This window comes from Castor canadensis, chromosome 16 (assembly GCF_047511655.1).
Source record: "Castor canadensis chromosome 16, mCasCan1.hap1v2, whole genome shotgun sequence".
In the NCBI taxonomy this organism is placed as follows: Eukaryota; Metazoa; Chordata; class Mammalia; order Rodentia; family Castoridae; genus Castor; species Castor canadensis.
This window is the reverse complement of record NC_133401.1, coordinates 21,128,767-21,147,650: the sequence shown is the minus strand read 5'-3', so window position 1 is coordinate 21,147,650 and position 18,884 is coordinate 21,128,767. Positions and strand designations below refer to the sequence as shown.

Sequence of the window (18,884 nt, the reverse complement as noted above, 5' to 3'; positions counted from 1 at the left end):
CCTGTCCCTACAACAGGTACCCTGCCCCACGCACCAACACTCATGCCCTCAAATTTGGCCGCCAGGTCTTTCCGCCGCGCTGCCTCCTCAGCCTCTGGTTCCATGCGCGCCATCACTCTGAGCAGTAAACAAGCCCCAAGGGCTGAGGACACAGAATTGGAGCCCTGGAGAGATACAGTGGGTGGGATCAGAGTTTGGGGTGAGATTCAGGGAAGGGACACCAAAAGCCTGTGATCAAGGGAAGGGACTGAGTCAGGGGTCATAAATTAACTGGAGTCATCAGAGACAAAGAATTAAGAAATCCTCAACGCAGACAAATACTGCATGATACCACTTAAATGAGGGCCGTAGAGGAGTCACTCACAGAGACAGTCGAAGGATGGTTGTCAGGAGCTGTGAGGAATTATTTTTCAGGGGTACAGAGTTCAGGGGAAGATGAAAGGCTCTAGAAATAGATAATGGCAATGGTTGCACAACAATCGAATGCTACTGTACAAATAAAAAGTGTTCATTGCCAGGTGTGGTGGCTGGGATTACAGGCATGTAATCCCAGCACTCAGGCTGAGACAGGAAGACTGCTTTTTTTGTGGTACTGAGATTTGAACTCAGGGCCTACACCTTGAGTCACTCCACCAGCCCTTTTTTTGTGAATTTACCCAGGCTGGTTTCAAACCACAATCCTCCTGATGTCTGCCTCCTCAGTAGCTAGGATATAGGCTTGAGCCACCAGTGCCTGGGGGAGAATTGCTTTTGATTGAGGTTTTTCTTTTCCCTTTTTTCTGTGTGTGTAGGTTTTTTTTTTTTTCTTTATTTTTTGTTTTGTTTTGCTTTGTTCTGAGGCAAGAGGATTGCAAGTTTGAGACCAGCCTTGACTGTATAGCAAGACCTTGTCTCAAAAAAAAGAAAAACAATGGCCAGGCTCTGGTAGCTCAACTCTGTGATCCTATCTCAAAAATAGCCAGCACAAAAAAAGACTGGCAGAGTGGTAAAGTGGGTGCCTAACAAGCAGGAAGCACTGAGTTCAAACCCCAGTACTGTCAAAAAAGATTAAAAAATAAAAAAAAAACTCAGCATGAAATGGACTGAGGCTTACCTAACAAGCACCAAGTTCTGAGTTCAAACTCCGGTCCCACAAAAAACAAATGGTTTCAGTGATGAATTTTATGTTATATGAATTTTTTGTTGTTTTTGTTTTGAGATTTTATTTTATTTGAGACAGGGTGTTACTTGTTACATGAATTTTCATCTCAATAAAAAATTATCTCAATCAAAAAAATTTGAACTCTTGACCTGATGTGTTGAAACAACCAAATCCTGGAGGGGCACTATTAAAATATTATGGAAGCAGGGCCTGGTGACACACACCTGTAATCCTATCAGTATTGAGGTGGAGGTAGGGGGATCACAGGCGGAGGTTGGCTCAGGCAAAAGCATGAGACCCTATCTGAAAAATAACTACAACTAAGAAGGGGCAGGGGAAGGAGTGACTCAAGTGATAAAGTGCCTGACTAGCATTTATGAGGCCCCAAGTTCAAACCCCACTACCACTAACAAAAATAAAAAAGTTATTTAAAGTGTTATGATGTGGGAGAGGAGAAGGAACAGAAGAAGCAATTAGAGTGACACATCAGGAACTGAGGCTGGAGTGCTGGTCGGGTGGTGTAATGGCCAGAGCTGGTCCAGGGGGCCTTGGTGTCTCTGTAAAGGGCAGAGACTCAGGAAGCAGGATCCAGTTTGGATTCGGCACCCACCTTCTCCCAGAAGTACACGGCCATCTGGGCTCTGTTCAGCAACACAGCCCAAAGCAGCAGGTCACTCCAGGGGGCCTGTCCAAAGCCAGCGTCCTGTGAGGGGTGCGAGGCGGCCCAGTCTGAGAGCAGACACACCTGTGGGCAAAGGGAAGCTTGCAGAGGCCTGGGGGGGGTGTTGGGGGGGGCACTGGCCCTCCTTGGCCCCGCCACCGGGCTGGCTACACCTTCCCTGCTGTAGCCCCGCCCCCAGGCCCCTCCCTGCACTCTCACGCTCTCCTTGCAGTACTGGCCGTTGTGGGGGTCCTGGGCATCCATGGCGGGGAACTTCGGGGCGCACGTCTCCCCCAGAAGTGTCCTCAGCACTTGCCCCACGTGAGGAAGGCGGAGCTCGTCAGCTGGGGCTTTGGCGCCGGCGCCATGGGATGCCTGGTCCAGAAGACTGCGGATGAGTGAGTTGGGGGGCGCCGCGCTGTACAGCTGGGCCAGGCGCATCGGGGTCAGGAAGTAGCCCAGGCTGAGGCCGTGGGAGATGAGCAGACGCACAAACTCAGTCCGGTCATTCAGCAGGGCATCCATGAGGGAGGCCTCCAGGTGGAAGGACTGTGGGGAGGCACGGGTGGGGAGAGACAGGCAGAAGACAGGTGAGCTCAGAGGTCAGGGACAAGAGATGGGTGCATGGGGCTGTGAAGGAGGGAGGGAGAGGGAACAAGCTGGGGACAGGTGAACCCCCCAAGTTGGATCAAAAACAAGAAGAAAGTTGAGCAGGTCCTAATGGAAGTCCGGACCAGATATCCCAGAAACAGGAAGGGGGAGAAAGTACCCTCTTTGCTAGGATCCCTAACCCCCAGGCCCCAACCCCTCACCCGCCATTGAATGTCCCCCCGGAAAAGTTCACTCTGGGCAATGTCCACGCGGTTCCAAGCCACAGCCAAACGAAGCTCATCCAGGTATGCGGAGGCCTCGGAGCTCCTGCAGGCTGGAAGGACAAGGGAGAGAGGGGGCAAGAAGTCAGGGGAGGATTCAAACATCAGACAAATTGGCTTCGATGGACGCCTCCTGTTTACACTTTGTGTGCCAAGGCATGGCTGGGCAGCCGAGGGCTAGTGCACAGGAGAGCAGCAGACTAGGGATAGGCAGACTCCTGGTTCCCATCCTAGGTCCACTAATGCCATTTTTTGGACAGTACTGGGATTTGAGCTCAGGGCTTTGCACTTGCTTGCTAGGCAGGTGCTCTACTGCTTGAACCACTCCACCAGCCCTTACTAATGCCAACTGAGGGCAGGGCGCCGGTGGCTCACGCCTGTAATCCTATTTACTCAGGAGGCAGAGATCAGGAGGACCGCAGTTCAAAGCCAGCCTGGGCAAATAATTCGCAAGACCCTATCTCAAAAATACTCAACACAAAACAGGGCTGGTGGAGTGGTGGCTAAATGGTAAGAGTGCCTGCAGAGAGAGAGAGAGAGGGAGGAAGGAAGCCTGGAGGCACAGCTCAAGCAGTAGAGTGCCTACTGTGAAAGTGGCTCAACGTGAAACCCCAGCACCGCAGGAAAAAAAAATACAAAACAAAAGGTCTGGTGGTGTGGTTTAAGTGATAGAGCACATGATGGAGGCCCTGGGTTCCATCCCCACCATTGCCAAAAAAAAAATAAATAAATGGATGGATGGATGGATGAGTGGGTGGATGGGTGGATGGATGGATGGAAAGATGACTGGCTGAATAGGAAGATGTGTGGATGGGCAAATGGAAAAATGAATGGAGGGATGGATGGATGGATGGATAGACAGACAATGGATGGGTAGATGGAAAGATGGAGGGATGGAAGAGTGGAAATATGAGTGAACTGTAGATGGATGGAAGGATGGACAGATGGATAGAGGAATGGGTGGGTGGGTAGATTGGTGGATGGATGGAAGAATGAGGGTAGCTGAATAGATGAAAAATGAAGGAACATCTGAATGGGTGGGAGGGAAGAGGAGGGAATGAGTGGAAGGATCCAACAGAGAAAAACAGACGTTGAAACAAAGAAAACGCCCTGGGCAAACTGTCCACACAGCACCAGGCAGAGCCTCAGGAAACTCCACCACAGAACAGATATGTGCGAGACAAAAGCAGACATGAGCCTTAGATGAAAGATGATAAAGTGCCCAGGCCAGGCCAGGCATCCAAGGTTGAGCTGAAAAGGAGAACATGGTTGTCCCAGTCTCACCCTTCACAAGGGCCCGCAGCACAATGGTCTCGAACTCCTCAGAGCCGTCCTCGGATGAGTAGACTGTCAGCAGCTCCTTCCGGGTCATGATCCGTTCCACCTGCAGAACTCAGAGTTCTGCATCCCCAGCCCAACTCCTCTGGCCACAGGGCTGCAGGAGGCCCCTGCCCTCCAGGACCCCCGACTATCCAGATCCCACTCCCACTCCCATCTCAGGATGCAGACTTCAGCCCCTGATATCATACCTGAGCCTGCAAGACCTCAGGGTCCCCTTTGGGGAAGAAATGCTTAATCCGATCTTGGGCTTCACCTCTCCTGGTTCCCCTACTCCCTGGTGCCAGAGTGTCTTCCAGGATCTCCGCCAGGCAGTCAGCAGCACCCCCAGAACCAGCCACCAGGAGGCAGGGGAGCTGAGCCTGGGTGGCGTCCTCTATCCTCTACAGGTTGAGGGGACAACAGGTAGGGGAAAGCAGAATATTCACTGTACCTGGATCCAAACCTCCAGTCCCTCCCACCTAGGACTCATGCCCCCAATTCCCCTCCTTAGACACAATCATCGGGGCCCTATACCTTCAACATCTTCTCATCACCATCAATCAGGAGGAGGAGGACAGGGATGTCAATTCCAGTCCCTGAGAGAAGAGAGCCGAGAACTTTGTCACCTCCCCTGGGCATGGGAGAGAACCATGTTTCCCAAGAGTCCCTGGGGCCAACATTGGCCTCTTCCCAACCCTGTGTCTGAGACTCAAGGGAGGTGTCATTTCTTTGTACATTTGGGCATGGGGCCAGATGTGGAAGACAGTATATGTTTAACTTCCCAAAGGAGGACAGGCTTGGGACCTAGTCTTCTGGGCCTCTGAATGACTCAGGAGTTCCTTGTGTGAGTCAGTCTTATAATTGATTATAAGAAGCCAAAAGGAGTGAAAGTTCAAGTAGCAAATGATGAAAATGCAAATAGAAAGGACTGTCCAAACACAATCAAGAGATTTACCAAAGTTCAATAAGGAAATCATTTAAAATGATTTTATACCAACTCTAGCCCCATTAAAATAAGAAACTGAATTGAATAACCGCTATTCATGTCAGTCACCCTGGGGCTTTGAGCTAATGTAATAACACAAGAAAATAAAATAACTGGAATTAAAATGGTGTTTTATTTATTCATTTCTTGTGGGACTATTGATAAGAGAATTGATACAAGAAAAAAAAACACAAAAATCAAACAATCTCTAAACTAGTAATAATATGTATCTTATTAATGTTTTGGTAAAAAATTACAAGCTATCCCAGAATTATTTTATCCAGAAAGATGCAGACTTGTTGGGAAGAAATTTACAAATCTTATTTAGGGACAGGGACTAAATAAATGTAAAAAGTAACATCAACCCAGCAAGCTCGAAGCCCTGAGTTCAAATCCAAGTCCCGCAAAAGGGGAAAAAATTAGCATCAATTCAACCTAACATAATAAGCACATATACTCAACACTGTTTGTGGAAGAGGTGGGGGTAGGGAAGTTTGGAGGTGTTTACCCTTTTTATTTTGCCAGTACTAGAATTTGAACTCAGGGCTTCATGCTTGCTAGGTAGGCACTCTACCATGTAAGCCATTCCTCCAGTCCTTTTTAGTGATGGGTATTTTTGAGATAGGGTCTCTCAAGGACTATTTGCCTGAGGCTGACTTCAAACCCTGATCCACCTGATCACTGCCTCCTGAGTAGCTAGGATTACAGTCATGAACCACTGGCACACCTGGCTACTTCAGTTGCTTTTGGGATAGGGTCTCACTTTTTGTCCAGACCTGCCTGAACCTTGATCTTCCTATTTAGGTTTCCTGCATAGCTGAGATGACAGACCCAAGCCATCATGCCCAGCTCTTGGTTGAGATGGGGTCTCCTGAACATTTTCTCCAGGCTGAACTCCAGCTCCGCCTCTGAAGTAGCTGAGATGGCAGGCATGAGTACCACCCCCCAACCTGAGTTTGCCCTTTTCAGAATGGAACAGAATAATTATAAAGTTCATATGAAACCGTAAATGTCAGAGAGGAACCAGGATGTTTCTGGAAAAGACAATGAGGAAGGCTGGGTCATGGCTCAAGTGGTAGAGCGCCTCTCTAGCAAGCATGAGGCCTTGAGTTCAAGCCCCAGTACCACCAAAAAAAAGATAGACAAGACAATAAGAAGGAACTTTCGCTACCACACAGCACTAAAACATCTTTAAGGTGCTGTAATCAAAACATCATTTTGGCACAAGAATAAATACAGAGATGAGGGGAAAGGGAGACACGGATTCCAGCACATAAAGGAAGCAAGTATGTTACTGCAGGCATTTCAGTCCCCTTGGGAAAAGACTGGTTATTTACTAAACGTTCATAAAGAAATGTTATATGGCTCATTTGGAAAAAAAAAAGAAATGTGGATTTCCTACATCAAAATAAGTAAAAATCATGTCCAGACAGATAAAAGGGTTTTTTTGTTTATTTGGTTTTCACTTGAGGTTTGAACTCAGGGTTTCCTGCCTGCAAAGCAGTTGCTCTATCACTTGAACCACACCTCCAGTCCATTTTGCTCTGGTTATTTTGGAGATGGAGTCTCCCAAACTGATTCCCTGGACAGGCCTCAAACTATGATCCTCCTGATCTCAGCCTCCCAAGTAGCTAGGATTACAGACACGAATCACAGATGCCCAGCATGAAGAAGCTTTAAAGCATGGAAAATTATGGGAAATGTTAGACCACAACCAACTCTCCAACATTTTGATCAGGCCAGGCCAGTGGGTCGAGTCAAAAGGCCACTCACCTCCCACGCCAGTCTTCTGCTGTGCCACGTAGGATTCAAAGCGCAGGCGGAAGCAGTTCTCACCACCCAGGCGGCCATACGTGCCATCGTCCACCAGGAAGAAGGCAGAATAGTTGTAGTCCAGGGGAAACTCAATCCCGTCCTCAGGGTCTCCATGCCACCGGTACCTTGCAGGGAAGGAGCCCTGGGGGACAAATGACCGGACCAGGAAGCCTTTCCCAGAGGACATCACAAGATGTTCCTTGTCATGAACCAGGGATGCAGGCCCCAGCCTCCTCCCTCAGACCCAGAGGTCCAGACCCAGGCCTCCTCCCTCAGACCCAGGGATCCAGGCCCAGCCCTCCCCCCTCAGACCCAGGGGTCCGGGCCCCAGCCCTCTGCTTTCAGACCCGGGGGTCCTTCTCCCTAAGACCCAGGAGTTCAGGCCTCAGCCCCATATTTTTCCAAGACCCCAGTCTTACCTTGGGGTTGATGAGGGAGTCTCTATTCCTGACTACACCCCAGGGGGCCACACCCATGGCCACCACCTTGCTGCCCCCAGTGCTGGCTGTCTGGTGGTCTCGCACAGCCACACCTACGTGCCGGCCGATGCCTGTATGCAGTCCGCCAGTGACAATCCAGGCCCCTGCATAGGGACAGAGATATTGACACAGAGGGAGGAAAATAGCAAGTAAGACACAGACACATGGACACGTTGGGGGGAGTAGCCAGAGAGTTGGAGGTTGCAGAGGGACCCAGTCCGGGTACATGGAGCCCCCACCCCCCCGCCAGTCACCTGTGCTCTGGGCAGCCCGAACCAGCCCACGTCGCAGCAGGTCCTGCAGCCAGGTCTGGAGGACGGGGCCCCCCGACCCCCCCAGCACTGATACCACCAGGTTCGGGGCACGAAAGCCCCAGGTGCGGGTGACCAGACTATAAACTGTTGCTGGATCTGTGCGGTCAGAGAGCCGGAGGAACTGTGGACACACGAGAGGAGGGGACACGGGGGAAGGGACAGAGGCCCAGAAACAGAGGGGACAGAGATCCAGAGAGGGACACACAGACCCAGATAGAGACACAGAGACCAAAAGAGAGACAGGGACAGATACCCAGAGAGAGGGGGACAGAGACCATAGCGGGGGGACAGAGACCCAGGGCAGAGGCAGAGATGGGGGCAGGGGAAGGAATAGAGAACCCGGTAGGGGCAGAGACCCAGAGGGAGGGGGAAAGAGACCCAGCGAGAGGGGAGACAGAAACCCAGAGAGAGGGGGATAGAGACCCAGAGACAGAGAGAGAGAGAGAGAGAGAGAGAGAGAGAGAGAGAGAGAGAGACAGAGACCCCGAGAGAAAGACAGAGATGGGCAAATGGGAAGATATGCGGTCAGCCTTGCTCCCAGCCCTGGCCCTGGGAGCCCGATCCACTGAAAGCCCGTTGCCTGGCCCAGACATGGAAGCCTCACATTGCTGTGCTTGCGGCCAGAGCCCACGAAGTCCAGGTCCCCGTAGGCGTCTGTGGGCTTCTCCGTAGTGTGCACACCACTGTCCCACACCGTCACCACAGCTGCCCCAAACGCATCCTCCACAGCCACTGACGGGTGAGCACTCCGCGGATGCCCACACTGGCACAAGGTCCCTCTGGGGGTGCGAGGGCGGAACATGAAGTCCGGTGTTCACCACCACCCCCTGCATCCTGTAGAGGGAGCTGTCTTCATTGACTCTGTGTCCCCAGAGGCAGAGTTCACGCTAACCCTGGCACTGCCCTGACCACTGAGGGAGAAAACTGAGGCAAGGATAGCTACCCTTCCACACCACAAGGAAGTCACAAACTGGATCAGGGAGGTCAACAGGGTCCCACCCTGACTATGGCATGCAGGACCAGAAAGGGAAAAGCAAAGTCATCCATCAGCTGGAGCCCTCACTTCCCTCTCCTGCCCTTTCATGAAAAGGAAATTTCAAAACTGAAAAAAAAAGTTTTTAATGAAAAACCTAGCATATGAGAGAGCTCATATGCTAGATAGGGGCTGAAGCAGCTCTGTGACTTTGGGCAAGTGTCTTCACCTCTCTGAGCCTAAATTTCCTCCTTAACTAAAAAGACATTAATAGCAAAGCCTACTCTATAAAACTATGAGGAGCCAAGGAGATAACACAATGTTTCCTGAAATGAGCTTTGCACACTGGTCCCAGTTGGAGACAGACTGCATGAACTTCACACGGAGCTTTAAATAACCTTGAATAGCATAGTGAGAAAGTCATTCCTTTTCCAGTACTGCCTAGCGTCAATGAGGGGGCTCAGCTGCGGCCTGCGCGTCTTTGCTGCCAAACCTTTGGCTACTCTTTCTGGGCCTTGGGCCTAGAAAATTGGGCTGGCAACAGCACCTAGCTAGAAGGAAATACCTTTATTTATTTTTCATTGTATTTGTCCTCTATGACTTCTTCCTTTCTCTTTGTCCCCCATGGAACAGAATTTGTATTCATGGTCACCATAGATCAAACTTCTTCCTAACACACAAATGTCCCTCCTGCTAACTGTACTCACACCTGAGTCGCAAAGACTGTCTAAATTTCTTTGGTCCCCTATGCCAAAAAGAATTCAGGAAAGACCTGTATTTCTGTAAATTAAGTGAGCCAAATTAAGGACTAATTTTACAAAAGTGGTAACAGGTAACACATGGATGTAGCCAAATCCATGAAGATGGGACAAGAAGGGTCAACTGGGCCTGTAATCCTAGCTCTCAAGAGGCAGCAATCAGGAGGATCAGGGTTCAAAGCCAACCCCAGGGAAATAGTTTGAGAGTCCCTATTTCAAAAAACCCCAGAACAAAAAAGAGGGCTGGTGGAGTGGCTCAAGTGGTAGAGCACCTGCCTAGCAAGCATGAAGGCCTGAGTTCAAACCCCAGTACCACCAAAAAAAAAAAAAGGGCCACTGTCCACACACAGGATAGTCACTTAGGCCCGTTCCGGGTGCATTATATCCATGACACTCCTTGTGTTCTAACAAACCCACATGAAATCAAAGCAAAATTTCTGTTTCCCAGTCACACTGGCTGTATTCTGCCATATTGGGTATGGGCAGAGGACATGTCCACCATCATGGAAAGCTCAGTGGGCAGCGCTAGTAGGTATCCCAGTCTGCCTTGCTCCTGCCCTCTGTGCTTAGTGTGGACACCGAGACACAGTGCCTTATTCAGGTCTCATCTGACTGCAATGTAGGGCGGCCCTGGCCACAGTCAGCCTTTCAAGCTCTGATCTGGAAACCTGTGTGTTGGCAGGGACGGTCTGGCCCTGGCCCTGGCCCTGGCCCGGCCCCATCTCCTCTCTGGCTGTTCTGTCCCTGCCTCAGTGGCTCTCTCTTCCCCTTGGCCTCCCTGAGTATAGGTGTTGCCCAGAAAGAGGATCTCACTGTTTCCCTTCACAGTTTGCAAACATGAAGCCCACAGGGCACAAGCAAGTTAACAGAGGGAAGCACTGGTAGAAAAGCAGCGGAAGGCTCTGCTGCCGTGACTTGAAGCAGCTCTGAAGGCATTCAGATGTGTGGGTTTGTTTTTGATTGTGTGCCGGGGATCAAACCTGGGACTTCACACATGCTAAAGTCACCCTATACTTCTGAGCTTCACCCTCAGTCCAGAAACAGGTTTTTAAACTTCCACACAAAGAAAGGGAAGGAAGGGATAGAGGGAGGGAGGAAGGAAAGGAGGGAGGGAAGGAAAGAACAGTGGTGCACATATATAATCTTAGCTACTGGGGAGGTAGAGGTAGGAGGATCACAGTTACCTGGGCAAAAGCAGGAGACCCTATCTGAAAAAGAAACTGAAGCAAAAAGACTGGGAGGTGTGGCTCAAGTAGTAGAGCATCTGCTTACTACTTGATTACGTTCAATAAGGAAGAAAAGAGAAAAAGGAGGGAGGGAGGGAAAAGAAGGAAGGAAGGAAAGGCATGGTGGTTTCCACCTATAATCCCAGCATGTGGGATGCTGAGGCAGGAAAATCTCGAGTTTAATCTCGAGTTCAAGGTCATCTGTCTCAGAAAGAAAAGAGAGAAAGGAGGGAGAGAGGGTGGGAGGAAGGAAGGAAGGAAAGAAAGGAAAAGAAAGGAGAAAACTTGACCATAAAATTGCCAGTTCCCAGCCTGCCTGACTTTACACATTTTTTTACCCTGTGACATCTCACCTACTTCTCTGGTTTCAATTACCATCTACAGCTAGGACATGGCAGATCCTACTGTGAGTCCAAACCCACCCTGATTCCCAGCTAGGTCTCTACATGCCCTGCCCCCCAGGCCCATCATAGGCACACAGGTGCACGCTACACTCAGCAACCTTTTCCAAGCCTGCCCATTTTGGGGACAACCCTCCTGTATCCCCACCACCAGATTGCAAGTCAAGGAGCCACCCTTCCTCTGTCCATTGGTCTCCAAGCTGCACACTCCCATCCCTAAATCCCTGCCATGCTCCCTCCTGCCTGTATCTAGTAACCAGGCTTAGGGCTCTCTGTCTCTTGCCCCTGCTAGGCAAGCACTCTACCACATAGCCACACCCCAGTCCTTCTGCTTCAGTTTGTTTTTCAGATAGGGTCTCCTGCTTTTGCCCAGGTAACTGTGATCCTTCTAACTCCACCCTCCTGGGTATTGGGGATTACAGGTGTGCACCACTACACCTGGCTGCTCTTAGACTCTTGATCCTCCCTCCTTGCTAGCTTTACAAACTTCTGTTCATCCTCATACAGCCCCCAAATGCAGAGCCAACCTCACCCCTCCTGTGGCTTCTCAGTACTGGAGGACAAGGGCCTAGACCCTCAGTGTGGCTTCTGAGGACACCCTGTGAGATCTGGCACCAACCTCCCCTGAAGCCTTCTCTCCCATGTCAACACTCCTTACACATTGAACTTTCCTCCATTTTGAAGCCACACCACATCTTCATTAGGGGTGGACTTTGCCCACGCTGTTCCTGCTCATGAAATGACTTTCCATGCACCTCTCTCCAGCTTACCTATCAAACTCAATGTGACCTCTTAGCTCCTCCTCCTCCAGGAGCCACTGGTGACACCCTGGGTCCCCAACAGCTCCCATCTCGTGGCCTTATGACAGTCATACTCTATGTCCTCTACTTCCAGCCAGACTCACTCCTTCTAAACTTTTATTATTTTTTCTGATTGCAAATGGAACGAACCCAGGACCTAGGCTTGCTAAGAAAGTGCTCTATTGCTTGAACCACACCTCCAGTCCATTTTGCTCTGTTATTTTGGAGATGAGGGTCTTAAAACTATTTGCTCATGCTGACCTTAAGCCTCGATCCTCCCAATCTCAGCTTCCCAAGAAGGTAGGATTACAGACCACTGACATCCGGCTAGTAAAAGTGTGGAGCACTTGCGCCCAATAAACGTGTATGTGTTGATTTACACATGCTTTCCAAGATGTATTGCATCAAGATAGTAGGTTCATTAAAAAAACACAGACAGGAAGTTTCCCGCAACCCAAAGACTGTCATGAGAACCACCAGAAAGATAGAAGGGGCTCCAGAGTTCATTGCTGGAGGCTGGGAGCTCCTCAAAGGGCAGCAAACCACTTTGTAGCCCAGGCTGTGTCCCTGACCACCCAGCACAGCGCCCACACGCTGTGATAATTGCTGCCTTCCAGTGGGAATCGCAGATTTTCCCAGACTTATTAGGTGCTGGGCACTGTTCCAGAAATATCGCAGCATTAACTTGTTTAATTCTTACAGTAATCCCAGGAGGAGAGGGTCTGTTTTTAATGCTCAGGCGACAAAGGAGGCAGGTGAAATGACTTGCCCAAAGCCACAGAACAAATTAACCTGGCAGAGCTGTTGCATTATCCTGCACGCACCTCCTCCCTTGGGACTGCTGAGTGGTTTCTCGGGTGGATGAATGAATGAATGAAAATGAAGTAGCCAAAAAAGACAGGGACAGAGAAAGTGACACAGACAGACATAGAGAGACATAAGGAAGGCAAGAAATAGAGCCAAGGCCTGAGCGGGACGATGGAGACCCAAAGCCTCCTCTGGAGAGCTTCAGCAGGGAACGCCCTTGGGATGGGGGTGGGGCCTGGTCTGCGGTGGGCGGGGCCTTCTGGGGGCGGGGCCCTCTTGGGACGAGGCCTTCTGCTGTGGGCACCGCCCTTCTGCTGCAGGGAGTGGGGTGCCTTCTGTGGTGGGCGGGACCTATCTGAAGTAGGCGGGACTTGTCTGCAGTGGGCGGGGTCATCGGGCCCGGCGCTCCGGGTGGGTCCGGGGTGAACTTCTCACCCAGGATCTGCGAGGTCAACTATGAACGTCGTGCAGATTTTCTTCCTGAAGATCTTAGGGATCCAGCTCTGGGGACCGGAACAAGGAGGGGGGTAGGGTGAGGGAGCCACTTCAAACCTATGGGACATAGTGACAGCAGCCCTGCGCCCACTCCTGGACCCCGGAGTTCTGGACCCCAGTGCCCTCCTTCCCCAGGCTTACGAGTCTGGACCCAAACTCCACCTCCCATCCTGGGGTCCCAGGTCTCCACCCCTCCTCCGTCTGACCCAGGAGCCTGAGTCTCCTGTGCTTTCTCTCTGGCCACCAGCTCCCAGGCTCCAGCTCCCCGCTCCCTCCGACCCCGGGCGGATGCCGTACCTGCTCCTTCTCCGCACCCACCATGATGCCGCAGCCCGTCGCAACCTTGCAGCTCTCCGGCCTCCCTAATTTTCCTCCCCACCCTTCCAGTCCCGCCCCGACCAAACCGGATCCGCCACTTCCCAGCTGAGCCTGGGGCGGGGAGTCCCGGAGACACGTCAGCGGGAGGCGGGGAGAGGCTGGCGCGAGGCTGCGATAAAGGGACGGAGAGAGTCAGCGACCCAGGGCTGCAGCGGCCAGGGATGGGGTTGGTGGGGGAAGAGAGACTGGGTATAGGCTCTGAGGGCCAGGATGAGACGAGACAGGAGGGGGGGAGCAGAGACTCAGAAAAGGAGATGCCAGAAATGACGGAGGGGTCACATTGACTCAAAGGGTGAGAGAATTGACTGAAGTGCAGAGACTCAGAAGCAGGGATAGAGGCTATACAGAGAAGGACAGACACACAGAGGAGAACAGACCTACAGAGAGCAGGACAGAGACCCAGAGGGGGTGGGCAAAGACCAAGATAGAGGGGGACAGAGACCCAGAGAGAGGGGGACAGAGACCCAGGGAGAGAGAGCGGGACAGAAACCCAAAGGGAGAAGAGGACAGAGAAAGAGATGGACAGAGACCCAGAGACGGGGACAGAGACTCAGAGAAGAAAACAGAGACCCAGAGAGAGGGGGGGCAGACAGAGACCCAGAGAGGGGGACAGAGACCTGGAGTGGGAGACAGAGAACAAGATGAGGAGGCAGAGACCCAAGGAGAGGTGGACAGAGACTCAGAAGGGGACAGAGACCCAGAAAGAGGAAAACAGAGACTCAGAGAGAGAGAGAGAGACAGAGACCCAAGGGAGGATAAAGACCGTGGAGGGGGGAACAGGCGAGAGAGAGAGAGAGAGAGAGAGAGAGAGAGAGAGAGAGAGAGAGAGAGAGAGAGAAAGAGAGAGAAAAATACAGAGACCTAAAGAGAGAGGGGGACAGAGACCCAGAGAGAGAGAATTGGGAGAATTGGGGGATAGAGACAGAGAGGTGGACAATGCAGAGAGAGAGGAGCACAGAGACCCAGAAAGAGGGGAGGAGGGGACAAAGACACAGAGGGACAGAAACCCAGAGAAAGGGGGACAAAGATTCAGAGAGACAGAATAAAGAAATAGGAGAGAGGACACACTGAGGGTGGAAGAGGGGATAGACAGTTGAGGGTGGGCTTCATTCCCCCAGAGAGTAGGAGACACTCAGAGAGAGACGGAGATAGAGCCCAGGGTGAGAGGCGATCAGAATCTCATGGAGAAGGTACAGGGATAAGAGCAGATGACAGAAATGAGGGCCCTATAATGAAGGATAGAGACCCAAAGAGCCAGGGCAATATGACAGGTGAGGAGTGGGAGCTATTGATACACAGAGAAGGGAAGACCATGTATCTCCTGACAGCAGAGTTGTCTGACGGGGACAGCTGGGGCCTCTGTAACCTGAGCCCCAGCACCCTCCCCCTGCTGTATTTATAGCCTGGCCTGGCCAGGTCCCCTACCCCCAGATTTGAGATCCAGGGACAAGAGGAGGTCATGGATGTGTGTTGGGGGCAGGGTTCCTTCACTCTGTTCCAGGGCCTCCATACTGGGCACTGCTCTCTCACTGAAGGTTCCATCTGGACTGGAAATTCCCCATAATTGCACCCCAATCCTCCCACCCACCCCAATGGTCTCTACCCTCTGACAGGTCCTTTCTGCTCCCCACTCCTGCCCCTAGGTTCCCACACACACACCTTGACCTGCTAAAAGTCTAGCCTCTGTTTCGGCAGCTACCAAACAGCTTGTTGGCAGTCCAAAGTCAAATCCCTTTGCCCCCTCTCCTAGACAGAGAGAGACCCCCTCCTCAGCAGGAGGAGGAGGAGCAGGCAGGGAGGGGCAGGCGGGGAGTGACCCAGAATAACTCAGGACTGAAAGTAAATTTAGCCACACAGAGGGGAGGGGAGAGACCCTATTGGCCTGAGAGTGGGGAGGGAGGGCCCAAAAGGGGGGTGTGGGCTCCAGAGACAGCCTCAGAGGGGTGTCCAGACCAAAGGAAGACAGGCAGAGACCAAGAAGGACAAGGCGAAGAGGCACGGACAGAAAGAGTCAGACCCAAAAGGGGACAAGGGCCCCAACATTCATCACATAGCCACAGAGACAGCTGGAACGAGCCCTGGGAGTAGCTCTACTGCTCACTGTCCCCATGGGCCACCGTGGGCCATGGCTGCACACTTCTCTCCTCTGGGCCACAGTAGCCAGCCTGCTCCTCCCTCCTGCCATGACCCAGCAGCTGAGAGGGGCCGGGCTGGGTCCCAGGAATGCAAACAACAATGCAGGCGTCCCTGGGCCCTCGGAGGACATGTCAACTGAGTTTGGCCACCATATCCAGGGCCATAGGAGCCATCAAAGTGAGGAGGAGGAATATTTTTCCACAGAGACTGGGCATCCTCTCCGAGGCCACAGAGACCATGGAGAGGAGGACGAAGGTATCGCCAGGGAATCTGGCCACCAACTTCAAGACCACAGGTACCAAGGCCGTGAGGTCAGAGAGGAGGTCTTCCCAGAGCACGTTCGGCGGGTCCCCGAGCACCGAGTCCATGGTGATGAAGGTGTGGGAGACTCAGCTGAGCGTGGAAACCACTTCCCCAGCTACACAAGCCACAGCCACAAAGAAGAAGACGAGGATGACATTGTCTCCAGTGAACGCCACCATCACGTCTCCAGACATGGTCACCAAGATCACAGAGGGGAAGAGGAGGAGGAGGGGGAGGGGGAGGACGAGATCTCTTCTGAGTATAGACACCAGATGCACAGCCACCGAGGTCACAGGAAGGAAGAGGATGAGCAAGGCTCAGATGGACACCACCATCATGTCCCTGACCACGCGCACCAAAGTCACAGAGACGAGGAAGATGAAGATGAGGATCTATCCACTGAGCACTGGCACCAGGTCCCCCGACATGTTCACCATGGCCTTAGGGATGAGAAAGAGGACGAGGAGGCGGTCACAGTCAAGTTCAGCCATCATGTTGCAAGCCCCCAACCCCAAGGCCATAAGAGTGATGAAGAGGAGGACTTCCCAGATGAGTATAAAACAGAAGCCCTTGACCATCACCACCATAGAGCCCCCAGGGAGGAAGACGAAGACATATCTGATGAGCTTGGCCACCAGGCCTCCAGCCACAGGCAACAAGACCACCAAGATGAGCAGCCTGGCCATGGCCGCAGAGGGTCCATTCAAGAAGAGATTGGCCATCGGCCCCCAGGTCACACAGAGGTTGGGGAGAGAAATCATTTGAGGGAGGTTGATTCTGGAGAGGAAGAGAGGAAGGAGGATGATCAAAGCTCTCAGGAGGAAAGCGATGAGGACTCAGAGGAAGAAGCCCACCCTGGAATCCTGGATCAGGAAGATGAGGAAGAAGAGGAAGGTCATGGTCTCAGCCTGAGCAAGGAAGAAGAGGAAGAAGATGAAGAGGAGGAGGAGCAGGAGGAAAAAGAAGAGAAAGAGAGGGAGGAAGAGAGGGCTGAGGTTTGGGTTCCACTGAGTCAAAGTCATAGAGAAGAGGAGGAGGAAGAGGAAGAGGAGGAGGAAGGACTGGAGGAAAATGAGCTTCCCTTCACCCTCATCCCTAACCCCCTGGCTGGGAGGGTGGTGGCTGGAGATGGCTCCAGTGAGGAAGAAAGCGATGAGGATACGGGTAAGTGATGTGCCTGGAAGGGGGTGAGGAAGAGCAGAGTCAGCCTGAATCACCGCTGCACTCTTGTCTCTACAGGTCCACAGGATGCCCAGGAATATGGGAACTACCAGCCAGGGTCCCTGTGTGGCTACTGCACCTTCTGCAATGTATGTCCCCAGCCCACATCTGTGCACCAAGCTGTTCCTTGGAATTTATCCCAGGGGGAACAGGAGGGCTCTGAGGAAGGGGGCAGCAGGGACAGGTCCTAGTGAAAAAAGATACTTCTGGGACAGACTAGAGGCAGGAGCCAGAGGAGGGTCCTGGATTGATGATCAAGGAAGGAGGCTGAGACCTGAGCTGGGGAATGTAAACAGAGGGTCCACAGTCAAGTGTCAGGAGCGACAGGACTGAGGACTGACAGGTTGTGGGAAGTAGGGACTCAGCTGATGAAGGGAGCATTTGCAGGTCCTGCCCACAGTGACTGGGTGACTTGGGGTCACCCAGAGATAGGAAAGCAAGGGAGACATGGGGAGCAATTTGAGGAAGACACCGAGCTCCCTGTTGAGGAGTTATGGGAGGGAGGAGTTTGGGGAAATATTGGAGAGGCGGGGAAGGCTGGACGACTGTCCTGTGTCTCCCAAGTGGGGTTGAGGTTTCTGTCTAACCAGGCTACTCTGGTCCCCAGCGTTGCACTGAATGTGAAAACTGTCACTGTGATGAGGAGAACATGGGTGAACACTGTGACCAGTGCCAGGTGAGCCCTCTCCTGGTACTCACTTAAGAATGGCCCAGGACCATATGAGTACCTCCACTCCTAAACCCTGGCCTTTGACCCCTCACTAAGCCAATTCCTAAAACTTGATTCCACACCTCATACTGACCTTAACCTCCATGTGGCCTTAGCACCCTGTACAGTCGGCACCCCTGACCACCTTCTCTCCCTATCCCCGCCCCCAGCACTGCCAGTTCTGCTACCTGTGCCCGCTGGTCTGTGAAACTGTCTGCAGTCCTGGTGAGCAAGGGCAGGGCTCAGGAAAACCCTGAAGGAGCAGGGCCCAGCAAGGTGAACTCTGCTGGGGGCGGAGCCAAACCTGAGGGAAGGGCCGTAAGGTCGTTGGGTGGGGCTAGGTGGTGGGCGTGGCTAAGGGTGTGAGCCAGTGGGTGGGGCGAAGCCTGAGGCCAAGAGAAAACTGAAAGTTGAGGGGCGGGGCTAGAAGCGAGTGGACAGGACCAAAGCGAGAGTCAAGGGGCGGGGCTATGGAGAATTTCTTCAAGAGAAAGAAAGGGTGTGGCCTTCAAAGGAGTACCAGTAAGAGTTTAGTTTGAGGCAGGAATTAGGAAAAGGGGGCGGAGCTAGCGCTAAGCACTTGCCCTGAGTGTCTCTATAATGTCGCCTCTGAAGTACGCCTCAAGCCTTGTCTCTCTTCCCACAGGAAGCTACGTGGACTATTTCTCCTCCTCCCTGTATCAGTAAGTGTGCAGGAGGGCGGGGGGTGTTTAAGGGCCCCATTTGGAGAAGAGCTGTCCCGCTGAGTGACCCTGGGCGGAGTAATGACCTCTAAGCATCCTGGGGTGAGAGATTTGACACTAACCTATGCACCCTCTTCTCCAGAGCCCTGGCGGACATGCTGGAGACGCCGGAACCTTAACCTAGCTGCCGGGTTGCGACGCATATGTCCCTCCCCGCCCTCCAACCCCTCCCCACGCGCCGTATTTATTTCTCTGATTAAACGTGCTCCCCGAAACCACATAGCCAGGCGTAGAGTCGATTTTCAGGGTATAGGGAATGTGGGTGGGGGTTGGGCTGGGCCTGACTCGGGGTCTAAGGACGGGTTTGGACTGAGGCACCAAGGGTCCGGCCTCCTGGATCCTGCAGG

General features: G+C 52.4%; 2 protein-coding genes across 3 annotated transcripts in view; one reads left to right on the top strand and one right to left on the bottom strand.

Moving 5' to 3' along the window:
* The window catches only part of Trpm4 (transient receptor potential cation channel subfamily M member 4), a 29,963-nt gene extending 16,486 nt beyond the window's left edge, over positions 1 to 13,477 (bottom strand). The window contains exons 1-13 of one of the 2 annotated variants that reach the window (XM_074057933.1): positions 13,345 to 13,477; positions 12,988 to 13,055; positions 8,192 to 8,366; positions 7,528 to 7,708; positions 7,214 to 7,377; positions 6,753 to 6,936; positions 4,529 to 4,590; positions 4,204 to 4,395; positions 3,959 to 4,058; positions 2,615 to 2,727; positions 2,022 to 2,351; positions 1,752 to 1,886; positions 35 to 164 (exon numbers count right to left, since the gene is read on the bottom strand). In XM_074057933.1, coding sequence (XP_073914034.1) covers positions 35 to 164; positions 1,752 to 1,886; positions 2,022 to 2,351; positions 2,615 to 2,727; positions 3,959 to 4,058; positions 4,204 to 4,395; positions 4,529 to 4,590; positions 6,753 to 6,936; positions 7,214 to 7,377; positions 7,528 to 7,708; positions 8,192 to 8,366; positions 12,988 to 13,055; positions 13,345 to 13,368 — 1,858 coding nt within the window. In that variant the 5' untranslated portion in view covers positions 13,369 to 13,477. Of the gene's footprint in view, positions 1 to 34; positions 165 to 1,751; positions 1,887 to 2,021; positions 2,352 to 2,614; positions 2,728 to 3,958; positions 4,059 to 4,203; positions 4,396 to 4,528; positions 4,591 to 6,752; positions 6,937 to 7,213; positions 7,378 to 7,527; positions 7,709 to 8,191; positions 8,367 to 12,987; positions 13,056 to 13,344 lie in introns of those variants that run through there. The other variant, XM_074057935.1, reaches the window with a different exon arrangement.
* Positions 13,478 to 15,343: 1,866 nt separating this feature from the next.
* Positions 15,344 to 18,759, top strand: Hrc (histidine rich calcium binding protein). Its single transcript, XM_020176753.2, has 6 exons — positions 15,344 to 17,028; positions 17,104 to 17,174; positions 17,693 to 17,761; positions 17,965 to 18,019; positions 18,441 to 18,477; positions 18,620 to 18,759. Exons 1-6 carry the CDS (start codon positions 15,534 to 15,536, stop codon positions 18,654 to 18,656), a joined length of 1,764 nt encoding a protein of 587 aa, XP_020032342.2. The 5' UTR covers positions 15,344 to 15,533; the 3' UTR covers positions 18,657 to 18,759.
* The last annotated feature ends 125 nt before the right edge of the window (positions 18,760 to 18,884 follow it).